Raw genomic sequence first — 12430 nt, forward strand, 5'->3', positions numbered from 1 at the left:
AGAAAGGAAGGAAGTAAATAAAGAAAGGAAGGAAGGAAGGAAAGAAATAAATAAAGAGAGAGAGAGAGAGAGAAAGAAAGAAAGGAAGGAAGGAAAGAAAGAAAGAAAGGAAGGAAATAAATAAATAAATAAATCGAGAGAGAGAGAGAGAGAGAGAGAGAGAGAGAAAGAAAGAAAGAAAGAAAGAAAGAAAAATGGCAGCCGGGGAAAAGGAGAGCACGACCGGGCTCTGGAAAGAAGGAAGCGCAAGAGAAGCAGGACCAGCTGAGCACTCGTCCAGGGAAGAGGCTTCTCACTTAGTGACCACTCATGGAGTGACCAGTTACAGCAGTGTTGAGCCTTCAAGCTGCAGGGCTACTGCAGTGAGCCTGGTGCTGTGTAATCAGGATTTGGCAACCGGCATGCAGTGACCAGGGTTGCAGCATCCTGTGTCACACGATCACCGTTGCAACCTTCCCAGGCAGCTTTTCACAAACAAAGTTAACGGGGAAGCCGGCAGGAAGTTGCAGGTCACAGTCACATAATATCATGCTAAAGATACAATTTGTTGAACAACCCATTGCCAAAGCTACCATCAGAGTTCAGTGCAGACAACTTCACTTAGCAAGGGAGTTTGCCAGTCTCAACTTTGACTACTTGATCACCAGGTGTGTGTGTGTGAGAGAGAGAGAGAGAAAAAAAGAGAGAGAGAGGGAAAGAGGGAGGCGTAGAGGGAGAAATATGATATAATTAACAGAGAAATATCTCCCGTCATACGTTCACTTTTCCTAAAGATCTTTGTAAACTAATGAGTGAATGGCTCATAATCGGGGTGTCTTCTTTTTTCAAATGTTGTGCGTATGTTAGCCTGGCGGCCGTCAGTATTTGGATAATAAGGTATCTGTCTTCTTTGTTTAATTTCTGTCTAAAAATGCCTAGGAGGGACAATTCTGGTTTGAACTTCAGATCGTGCAGAATGCAGCTGCGAGAGCAGTCATGGGCTTACCTAGGTATGCCCATGTTTCACCATCACTCCGCAGTCTGCATTGGCTGCTGATCAGTTTCCGGTCACAATTCAAAGTGTTGGTTATGACCTTTAAAGCCCTTCATGGCATCGGACCAGAATATCTCCGAGACTGCCTTCTGCCGCACGAATCCCAGCGACCGATTAGGTCCCACAGAGTGGGCCTCCTCCGGGTCCCGTCAACTAAACAATGTCGGTTGGCGGGCCCCAGGGGGAGAGCCTTCTCTGTGGCGGCACCGACTCTCTGGAACCAACTCCCCCCGGAGATCAGAACTGCCCCTACTCTTCCTGCCTTCCGTAAACTTCTCAAAACCCACCTTTGCCGTCAGGCATGGGGAAACTAAACATCTCCCCCTGGGCCCGCTGAATTTATACATGGTATGCTTGTGTGTGTGTATGTTAGTATAGGGGTTTTTTAAAAAACTTTTAATATTTTAATTAATTGGATTATGTATTGGATTGTTTTTTCACTTGTGAGCCGCCCCAAGTCTTCGGAGACGGGCGGCATACAAATCCAAATAATAAATAAAAATAAATAAATAAATTGTGATCTTTGTCGATATGACTTGGTCCATTATTCTTTTAATTTGTGTCCAAAATTTTTGGGCGTATCTACAGGTCCACCACAAAAGATAGTATGTTCCCTGATTCTTCTTGCATTTCCAACATAGGGATGATACGTTTGGGTACATTTTAGAAAGCCTAGCTGGTGGAAGGTGCCATCTATATATCATTTTGTGTAAATTTTCCTTGTAGGATATAGCAAGTGTCATTTTGTAGTTAATTGTAAATATTTTTCCCCACTCTGTGAGTTGTATTATACTGTATATCCAAAATTTTGTGTCCATGCAATCATGGATCCTTTGACTTGCTCTTCTATAGTATTCTGTTTTAATAGATAGCTATATAATTTGGAGATCATTTTTATGTTAGATCCAAATATTATTAAGTCGAGAGGATTATTGACCCCCTCAGAGAGGGTCCGGGAAGAGCCTTCTCTGTGGCGGCACCGGCTCTCTGGAACCAACTCCCCCCAGAGATTAGAACTGCCCCTACTCTTCCTGCCTTCCGTAAACTCCTTAAAACCCACCTTTGCCGTCAGGCATGGGGGAATTGAAACACCTCCCCCGGGCATGTTCAATTTATACATGGTATGCTTGTGTGTGTGTCTGTGAGTATATGGGGTTCTTTTAAATCTTTAAATATTTTAAAGTGATTTGGATTATTTATGATTTGTTCTATCTTGTTGTGAGCCGCCCCGAGTCTTCGGAGAGGGGCGGCATACAAATCTAAATAATAAATAAATAAATAAATAAATTAGGGTTTTGAAAGCCGAGGGTACTTTTGTGTTGTTTGTATTTTGTGTTTATTTGTATATATGTAAACCAGTCTATAAGTATTCCGTTGTCTTCTAGTTGTTGTCTAGAGAGAATGTTATCGTTAGGATCTAGTGATTTGGAATAGGTTATTATTTTTGGTACTGAAAGAGCGGTCTGGTAAGTAAAGGATTCATTTATCATAATCAACATCACTTCTAAGTGGGAGAGGCATCACAATGGCATCCCACAAATGTGGGGACAGGAACTTCACCCCCAGGATCAGAACTGAGAAGAGGGAAGAAGAACCGCAAAGTTGCATCCAGGAAGCAGCTTTAACCCTTTTGTTCTCGGCTAGCTGCTGAAATCTGCTTTGGAATCCAGGAGAGGAGCAACAGAGAGAGGACAGGCAGAAGGACAAGACTGGGGTGGAGGGGGGGGGGCTTTCCTTTGAAGCCAGGCAAGAGCAGACAGGCCAGGCCAGCTGCCCCCCTCCCTGAAATAAGTCATCTTGGTTCTCTTGGGCTGCACAGACAAGGCTTCTGTCTTGGGAGAAGCGGGAAGGGCCGGGGGCTGAATGTTAGATTTTACTTTATTTTTTACTCCATTTCTATAGTTTTCCATCTCATTGACACTGAGTAGTTTACTGTACAATTCCAAACTGTAAAAGCAATAAAAACACATAAAAACAATCCACAATTATGTACAGTGGTACCTCTACCTAAGAACGCCTCTACTTAAGAACTTTTCTAGATAAGAACCGGGTGTTCAAGACTTTTTTTTACATCTTCTTAAGAACCATTTTCTACTTAAGAACCCGAGCCCGGAAAAATTTCCCAGGAAATTTGAGAGCGGCACGAAGGCCCGGCCAGTTTCCTGCCATTCCCTCTTTAATCCCAGCCATCTTGGACTTTTCTGGGCTGCCAGAGGAGCCTTTCGGTGTGCTTAAGGAGGCTTTGGCAGTCTAGAGCGAACAAAGCATTTTCCTTTCTCTGTGCACTTGGAGAGGGAATAAACCTCTGCCAGTGCCCAGAAAAAAGAAACACTCCCTTTGCTCTGGACAGCGACTCTCCTCCTCCTCTTCTTCCTCCTCCTCCTCCCCCCACCCAAATTCCAAGCTTTTATTTCTTTCCTAATGGGTTTGCACGCATTATTTGCTTTTACATTGATTCCTATGGGAAAAATTGCTGCTTCTTACAAACTTTGGCAGCCCAGAGTGAACGGAGCATTTTCCTTTCTCTGGGCGCTTGGAGAGGGAAACCCACCACTGGCCGAGGATGAGAGCAGAGATGAATAGAGGGGACAGGCCCTTTAAGTGAGAGAGAGCCTGGGAACCTTCCGAGGGAAAGTGTGCAGAGATTGTGCACTCTGATTTATTTATTTATTTAGTCCAATACACAATGAGGGTTTTAGTGGGTATATATCAATATACACATAGTAAAATACATGATGAAGGTTATAGAGGAGATACTCATAGTAAAATATATCTAAGAAATAATAGAAAAGAAGATATAGGAATAGAACATATCAATGAAAGAATAGAAGAAGAGATATAGGAATAGAGGAAAGGTATAGGAGATATAGGAGAGCAATAGGACAGGGGACGGAAGGCACTCTAGTGCACTTGTACTCGCCCCTTACTGACCTCTTAGGAATCTGGATAGGTCAACTGTAGATAATCTAAGAGTAAAGTGTTGGGGGTTTGGGGATGACACTATGGAGTCCGGTAATGAGTTCCACGCTTCGACAACTCGGTTACTGAAGTCATATTTTTTACAGTCAAGTTTGGAGCGGTTAATATTAAGTTTAAATCTGTTGTGTGCTCTTGTGTTGTTGTGGTTGAAGCTGAAGTAGTCGCCGACAGGCAGGACGTTGCAGCATATGATCTTGTGGGCAATACTTAGATCTTGTTTAAGGCGTCTTAGTTCTAAACTTTCTAGGCCCAGGATTGAAAGTCTAGTCTCATAGGGTATTCTATTTCGAGTGGAGAAGTGAAGGGCTCTTCTGGTGAAGTATCTTTGGACATTTTCAAGGGTGTTAATGTCTGAGACGCGATATGGGTTCCAAACAGATGAGCTGTATTCGAGGATGGGTCTGGCAAAAGTTTTGTAAGCTCTGGTAAGTAGTGTGAGATTGCCAGAGAAGCTACGTAGGATTAGGTTTACAACTCTTGAAGCCTTCTTGGCTATGCTGTTGCAGTGGGCTTTGGCACTTAAATCTTTTGTTATTACTATACCAAGGTCTTTAACCAAGTGGGGATTATCTGTGATAATTTGATTATTCAGTTCGTATTTGGAGTTCAGATTCTTCTTCCCAATGTGTAGGACAGAGCATTTGCTAGTTGAGATTTGGAGTTGCCGTGTGGTAGACCACTCAGAAACAGCGTCAAGGTCTTTTTGGAGAGTAGTTGTGTTATCGGTGGTGTTGAAGAGTTTTACATCATCGGCGAAGAGGACACAGTTGCTGTGATGTAATTGCAAAGGTCATTGATGTAGAGAATGAAGGAGACTCGAGGCCCAACTCCTCCTTCAGGAGGCCAGGCTGAATACTTAGAGGTGCAAAAAATGTAGATGGGAAGCCATTCCCTTCTTGCATTGAGTCCAAAGAGAAGCCGGTGACCCTCAGCGTGTGACCAAAACGCCCGCTCTGCAAATGAGTCAATGGCCCTGGAGGCTCCCCCTTCCCCCTTGGTGCCTCTCCAATCCCTTAGAGAGGAACTGAGCCTGCTTCGGCTTTGGGTTGCTCAACTTCCCTGTCCCTCCACTGAAGTTCTTCTTCTGGTTTCCTTTTTTCTCACCGGAGGAAACGCCTGAGGATCCCTCAATTTTGCCCAACTGATGTTGCTGCAATTTCGCCACTTTCTGAAAAGCCAGCGGGTTCAGAATTCGTCTAGCTACTCTCAGACAGAAATCCTCCTCTTCTTTCAATTACAGACCCATGGCTCTCCCCCCTGGAACCTCCTGCGTCTTCTTCCTCCTTTGCTCTCTTCCTCTTCCTCCTCATTTCGCTTCTTTAGCTGCCTCCCTCCCTCCCCTGCCTCTATTTGCGTAGCCTCTGCACACTTTACACTCACTTTAAGAATGTTACATTTGCAAATATCTCCTATACCTTTCTTCTATTCCTATATCTCTTCTTCTATTCTTTCATTGATATGTTCTATTACTATACCTTCTTTTCTATTATTTCTTAGATATATTTTACTATGAGTATCTCCTCTATAACCTTCATCATGTATTTTACTATGTGTATATAGATATATACCCACTAAAACCCTCATTGTGTATTGGACTAACGAACGAACAAACAAACGAAAGAAAGAAAGAAAGAAAGAAAGAAAGAAAGAAAGATGTTTTTATCTATTTCATCCCAAACCAAAGCTAGGAAAAATGGCGCTCCTTCTGAATAAATGCCAGTTTTACCTATTCCTCATCTAGCCTGTTTTAAGAGCCGATGTTTGGGAATTTGTTGGCTTTGCCTAGAAGCAACAAGGGGGTGGATGGCCACTCACCGTGGAACGTGGACGAAAAATGCCTGAGATGTGATTCTTCAGGGCCTCGAAAGCCGGCGGCGTCCGGCCCCAATCTCGCTCGGTGTCCTGCTCCTGCCAGAGAAGGAGGGCAGTGGGTGAACCTGGCGTGCCTAGCGCTACACCTGCAAAGCACCTGCCCCCCGCCCACTTGGAATCCAGCCCCCCACAAGAGGCCGGGCAGAGACAAAGGAGCAGCTGGACTCAACCTGTTGCTTGGGCCCCTTTCTCCCCCACCAGTGTCGTTTGGCAGGACCCAGGAGAAGAGCCTTCTCTGTGGCGGCCCTGGCACTCTGGAACCAGTTCCCCCGAGATATCAGAGTTGCCCCCACCCTCCTTGCCTTTCGCAAGCTCCTTAAAACCCATCTCTGTCGTCAGGCATGGGGGAATTGAAATTTCCCTTCCCCCTAGGCTTATAGAATTTATACATGGTATGCTTGTATATATGAGTGGTTCTTTAAATTGGGGTTTTTTAGACTGTTTTTAATATTAGATTTGTTTACATTGTCTTTTTATGTTGTTGTTAGCCGCCCCGAGTCTTCAGAGAGGGGCGGCATACAAATCTAATAAATACAAATACAAATATACACCAGCACCACAGGCAGGTAGGTAGGGGCCAGGTGGGATGCTGGGCTGCCACCTGGTCTCGCTCTGACCTGGCAGGGCACTGCTTCTACCCACCCCGGAAGAGACTGACTGCCTGTCTTCCTGCAAATCGGGGGCCGGTGGGGGGTCCAGGGCTCCCAGCTCATCCAGCTTCTGTTGCAGCAAATCTCTTTGGGCCTTGAGTTTCTCTTGAGTGCTCAGAGCAAGGTGGAAAAGGTGGCAAGCCTCGTGCAGGGCCCTCTGTTTTCCCAGGAGGAGGAGGCTGCGGAAGAGAAAGAAGCGCATTGGACAGAGCACCCAAGGCGGCAGGCGCGGGGAAGGAGGCTTGGCCCAGGGCAGAAGGTCAAGCCCGACAACACAGTATCAACAGTAGAGACCTTCAAATTTCTAGGTTCTATCATATCTCAAGACCTAAAATGGTCACCTAACATCAAAAACATCATCAAAAAAGCACAACAAAGAATGTTCTTTCTGCGCCAGCTCAGGAAGCTCAAACTGCCCAAGGAGCTGCTGATTCAGTTCTACAGAGGAATCATTGAGTCTGTCATCTGCACCTCTATAACTGTCTGGTTTGGTGCTGCAACCCAACAGGACCGACACAGACTTCAGAGGAGAATCAGAACTGCAGAAAAAGCAATTGCTGCCAACCTGCCTTCCATTGAGAACCCCGTATACTGCACGAGTCAAAAAGAGGGCGGGCAAAATATTTACTGACCCCTCACATCCTGGACACAAATTGTTTCGACTCCTACCCTCAAAACGTCGCTACAGAGCACTGCACACCAAGACAACTAGACACAAGAACAGTTTTTTTTCCGAACGCCATCACTCTACTAAACAAATAATTCCCTCAACACTGTCAGACTTTCTACTAAATCTGCACTTCTATTCTACTAGTTTTTCTCATCATTCCTTTCACCCATTTCCTCCCATGTTGACTGTATGACTGTAACTTGTTGTTTATATCCTAAGATTTTTATTAGTATTTTTTCTTCATTGCTTATCTGACCCCTATGACAATCATTAAGTGTTGTACCACATGATTCTTGACAAATGTATATTTTATTTTATGTACGCTGAGAGCATCTGCACCAAGACAAATTCCTTGTGTGTCCAATCACACTTGGCCAATAAAAATTCTATTCTATTCTATTCAAAGAGGCAGGACACCTCTGGCACAAAGCACCCGGCACTCAGCATCATGTGGCTTCTCCAAAGCTCAGCCGGTGTGCAGCAGTCGAGAGGAGGAGAACCAACGCTCCTCTGGGCCAAGCAGCAGCTTTTCTCTTGGGTCAGCCGTTGCAGGAAGGGAATGTGGCCTTCAAGGAAAAGGGGGGACATGATCGAAACATTTAAATATGTCAAAGGGTTAAATAAGATTCAAGAGGGAAGTGTTTTTAATAGGAAGGTGAACACAAGAACAAGGGGACACAATCTGAAGTTAGTTGGGGGAAAGATCAAAAGCAACATGAGAAAATATTATTTTACTGAAAGAGTAGTAGATCCTTGGAACAAACTTCCAGCAGACGTGGTTGGTAAATCCACAGTAACTGAATTTAAACATGCCTGGGATAAACATATATCCATTGTAAGATAAAATACAGGAAATAGTATAAGGGCAGATTAGATGGACCATGAGGTCTTTTTCTGCCGTCAGACTTCTATGTTTCTATGTTTCTATGTTTCAAGGATCCCCTTGAACCCAGGCCTCCTACACCGCAGGGGCAGGGGAGCGATGCTGTGGGGCGTCAGGCGGAGAACAGGGGGAGCTGGGAAAGGCTGTGGAGCTGGGAAATAAATGGCAGGGAGTTGCGGTGTTGCCTCCCCTTCTGGCCTCTGGGATGGAGAGCCACAAGGTGTTTTTCCCGCAAACTTGCAAAGGGAGCAGGAGAAACTGAACGTCCAGCCTGCCATGCGGAGGGGAGCTTGCCGCCCTCCCTTGGCCTCCTCCCATGGCCCTCTTCCACCTGGGATGACCGCGGAGGAGCCATGGGGCAAGATCGGGAGCGATCCGTAGCTTCCTGCTGGAGTGGCACAGTCTCACCGTTTCGCTGGGCTTCCGTCGGTGCCGTCCTCCTTTATTTCAGCTTCCAGCGCCTGGACACGCTGCCGATGGCCGTTGGTGCTCTCTGTGGCGGTGACCAGCTCCTCCTCCAGGGAGGCCAGCCTGCAAAGCAGAGAAGGGGCTGTCCGGTCCTACTCCAAGAGGGCGGCCCTACGCCTGGCTTCCAGGACAGGCCCGTCCCTCCCCTGCCCCCCGGAGAGCTCCCCCTACCCACGTGTGCTGCAGGCTCTCCAGGGTGAGCTCATTCAGCTGCAGCTGCCCCTCCTGCAGAACCTCCGCCTCGGGCTCCTCCAGCAGGCTCCGGTCGAAGGTCACCAGGCCCGGCATCTGCTCCTGCTCACACCTGGGGGGAAAGAGGGGGACCCCGGCCAGCCAGAGAATGAAAAGCCCCCGGGCCCTCCCTCCCTCCCCCGGCCAACCCCGGAGGCCAGACCCCCCCCCCTCTCCCACAGACGGTACCTGCAAGCGGGCAGGAAGTCTTCGTAGTCGGTGGCCGGCTGGATGCGGTCGATGGCCCTGGTCATGGCTTGGTGGACAGCCACCATCTCCTCCTGCACCAGGCTGGTGACGCTGGCGTAGTCTTGCAGGGTGGCCTTCCTGTCGGCACAAACACAAGAGGGTGGACGGAAAGAACGGCCTCCACGCAGGCACACGAGATTCCCTCGTCAGCAGGATCGTATGCCCGGTGCAGACAAGTATGAAATATTACACCGATGATGGAGAATCGACGGCACGGTGCCACAGGTGGCACGTGGAGCCATATCTCAGCTCCAACATGCATGTGTATGTATGGTTGTATGGTATGTTTGGTTTTACAAACATATGTTTGTAATGTATGGATGTTTGTATGTATGGATACATGGATAAGGGTTTTTTATTTTATTTATTTATTTATTACTTAGATTTGTATGCCGCCCCTCTCCGAAGACTCGGGGCGGCTCACAACATGTAAAAACAAATCATAAGCAATCAGACAAATTTAAAATATTTAAATATTTAAAAAAAACCCATATGCTAACAGTCACACACACAGACATACCATGCATAAATTAAACGTGCCCAGGGGGAGATGTTTCAGTTCCCCCATGCCTGACGGCAAAGGTGGGTTTTAAGGAGTTTACGGAAGGCAGGAAGAGTAGGGGCAGTTCTAATCTCTGGGGGGAGTTGGTTCCAGAGGGCCGGGGCCGCCACAGAGAAGGCTCTTCCCCTGGGGCCCGCCAACCGACATTGTTTAGTTGACGGGACCCGGAGAAGGCCCACTCTGTGGGACCTAATCGGTCGCTGGGATTCGTGCGGCAGGAGGCGGTCTCGGAGATATTCTGGTCCGATGCCATGAAGGGCTTTAAAGGTCATAACCAACACTTTGAATTGTGACCGGAAATTGATCGGCAACCAATGCAGACTGCGGAGTGATGGTGAAACATGGGCATACCTAGGTAGGCCCATGACTGCTCTCGCAGCTGCATTTTGCACGATCTGAAGTTTCCGAACACTTTTCAAAGGTAGCCCCATGTAGAGAGCATTACAGTAGTCGAACCTCGAGGTGATGAGGGCATGAGTGACTGTGAGCAATGAGTCCCGGTCCAGATAGGGCCGCAACTGGTGCACCAGGCGAACCTGGGCAAACGCCCCCCTCGCCACAGCTGAAAGATGTTGTTCTAATGTGAGCTGTGGATCGAGGAGGACGCCCAAGTTGCGGACCCTCTCTGAGGGGGTCAATAATTCCCCCCCCAGGGTGATGGACGGACAGATGGGATTGTCCTTGGGAGGCAGAACCCACAGCCACTCCGTCTTATCCGGGTTGAGCTTGAGTCTGTTGACACCCATCCAGGCCCCAACAGCCTCCAGGCACCGGCACATCACTTCCACCGCTTCGTTGACTGGGCATGGGGTGGAGATGTAAAGCTGGGTATCATCCGCATATTGATGATACCTCACCCCATGTCCTTGGATGATCTCGCCCAGCGGTTTCATGTAGATGTTGAATAGCAGGGGGGAGAGGACCGACCCCTGAGGCACCCCACAAGGGAGAAACCTAGGAGTCGACCTCTGGCCCCCCACTAACACCGACTGCGACCGGCCAGAGAGGTAGGAGGAGAACCACTGAAGGACAGTGCCTCCCACTCCCAGCCCCTCCAGCCGGTGCAGAAGGATACCATGGTCGATGGTATCGAAAGCCGCTGAGAGGTCAAGGAGCACCAGGACAGAGGATAAACCCCTGTCCCGGGCCCGCCAGAGATCATCCATCAACGCGACCAAAGCGGTTTCCGTGCTGTAACCGGCCCTGAAACCCGACTGCTGGGGACCTAGATAATCGGCTTCTTCCAAGGACCGCTGGAGCTGGAGTGCCACCACCTTCTCGACAACCTTCCCCATAAAGGGAAGGTTGGAGACTGGACGATAGTTGTTAAGTACGGCTGGGTCCAGGGAGGGCTTCTTGAGGAGGGGGCGCACAAGCGCTTCTTTATAGAGTGATGGAAAAACTCCCCTCCCCAAGGAAGCGTTGGTAATCTCCTGGGCCCAGCTCCGTGTCACCTCCCTGCTGGCCGAAACCAACCAGGAGGGACACGGATCCAGTAAACAGGTGGCGGAACTCACAGCTCCGATGGCCTTGTCCACTTCATCAGGTGTCACCAGATCAAACTCTTCCCAGACAGGTGGACAAGTACGTGCCCCAGTCACCTCGACTGACTCGTTGTCAGTCGACTCTGTTTTACAATTGGAGTCGAGGTCGGCTCGGATCCGAGCGACTTTATCAGCGAAAAACGTGTTAAAGTCCTCGGCACTACTCTGTAAGGGCTCCCCAACTCCCCCCTGGTTAAGAAGGGAGCGGGTCACCCTAAACAGAGCGGCCGGGCGGGATTCCGCTGATGCAATCAAGGCGGCATGGTACGCGCATCTTGCCGCCTTGAGCGCCACTTTGTAAGTCTTAATAAAAGCTCTTACAAGTGTTCGGTCGGATTCAGACCTACTCTTCCTCCATCGCTTCTCTAGACGTCTCTTCTGGCGTTTCAACTCCCGGAGCTCCTCATTGAACCATGGAGCTCTACGGGGTCTAGCACCTCGGAGAGGTCGCAAAGGCGCAATCCGGTCAAGAGCCTCCGCTGCGGCCTTGTTCCAGGCTTCCGCAAGAGACTCTGCCGAACTGTGGACAAGTGCCTCTGGTATAACCCCAAGCGCCGTCTGAAAGCCCTCAGGGTCCATCAGGCGTCTGGGGCGGAACATCTTAATTGGTTCCGCCTCCCTGCGGGGAAGGATTGGAGCCAGGAAGTCAAGCCGTAGTAGGAAATGGTCTGACCATGACAAAGGCAACGCATCTAAGCCCCTTAGTCTCAGACCATTACTCAGTTGCTCAGAGAGGAATACCATGTCAGGTGCGTGCCCTCCCTCGTGAGTCGGACCCTGAACTACTTGAGTCAGGTCCATGGCTGTCATGGTGACCATGAACTCCTGTGCCAACCCAGAGGTTTCGCCGAGTGACGGCAGATTGAAGTCCCCCAGGACAATAAGTCCGGGGAACTCCACCGCCAACCCGGCTACCTCCTCGAGTAGCACAGGCAGGGCTTTTGACACGCAGCTGGGAGGCAGGTACGTGAGAAACAAGCCCACCTGAACCCCTAAGTCCAACTTCACAAGGAGGGACTCGCAACCCGCAATCTCCGGAGCAACGAGCCCACGCAGGCCAAGGCTCTCCCTGGCTACAATAGCCACTCCTCCCCCCCTTCCCTGGGGTCGAGGTTGATGCCATATCTGAAACCCAGCTGGGCAGATTTCCGAGAGAGGAACTCCTCCCTCCAGGCCCAGCCAGGTTTCAGTTACACATGCCAGGTCGGCCTCCTCATCCAGGATTAAATCCCGGATGAGGAGAGCTTTATTTACCACCGACCTGGCATTGAGCAGCAGCAACCTGAGCC

The 12430-nt window shown here is 48.9% G+C and overlaps 1 protein-coding gene across 2 annotated transcripts in view; it reads right to left on the reverse strand.

Annotated features, from left to right (window-relative positions):
• The window catches only part of FES (FES proto-oncogene, tyrosine kinase), a 39083-nt gene that overhangs the window by 17517 nt on the left and 9136 nt on the right, over positions 1–12430 (reverse strand). For both annotated transcript variants that reach the window (XM_070762024.1, XM_070762023.1), the window contains exons 5-9: positions 8976–9113; positions 8731–8859; positions 8496–8618; positions 6527–6713; positions 5828–5920 (exon numbers count right to left, since the gene is read on the reverse strand). In XM_070762024.1, the coding sequence (XP_070618125.1) occupies positions 5828–5920; positions 6527–6713; positions 8496–8618; positions 8731–8859; positions 8976–9113 (670 nt within the window). The remainder of the gene's footprint in view (positions 1–5827; positions 5921–6526; positions 6714–8495; positions 8619–8730; positions 8860–8975; positions 9114–12430) is intronic.

The sequence above is a fragment of the Erythrolamprus reginae genome, chromosome 10 (genome assembly GCF_031021105.1).
Source record: "Erythrolamprus reginae isolate rEryReg1 chromosome 10, rEryReg1.hap1, whole genome shotgun sequence".
Classification (NCBI taxonomy): Eukaryota; Metazoa; Chordata; class Lepidosauria; order Squamata; family Dipsadidae; genus Erythrolamprus; species Erythrolamprus reginae.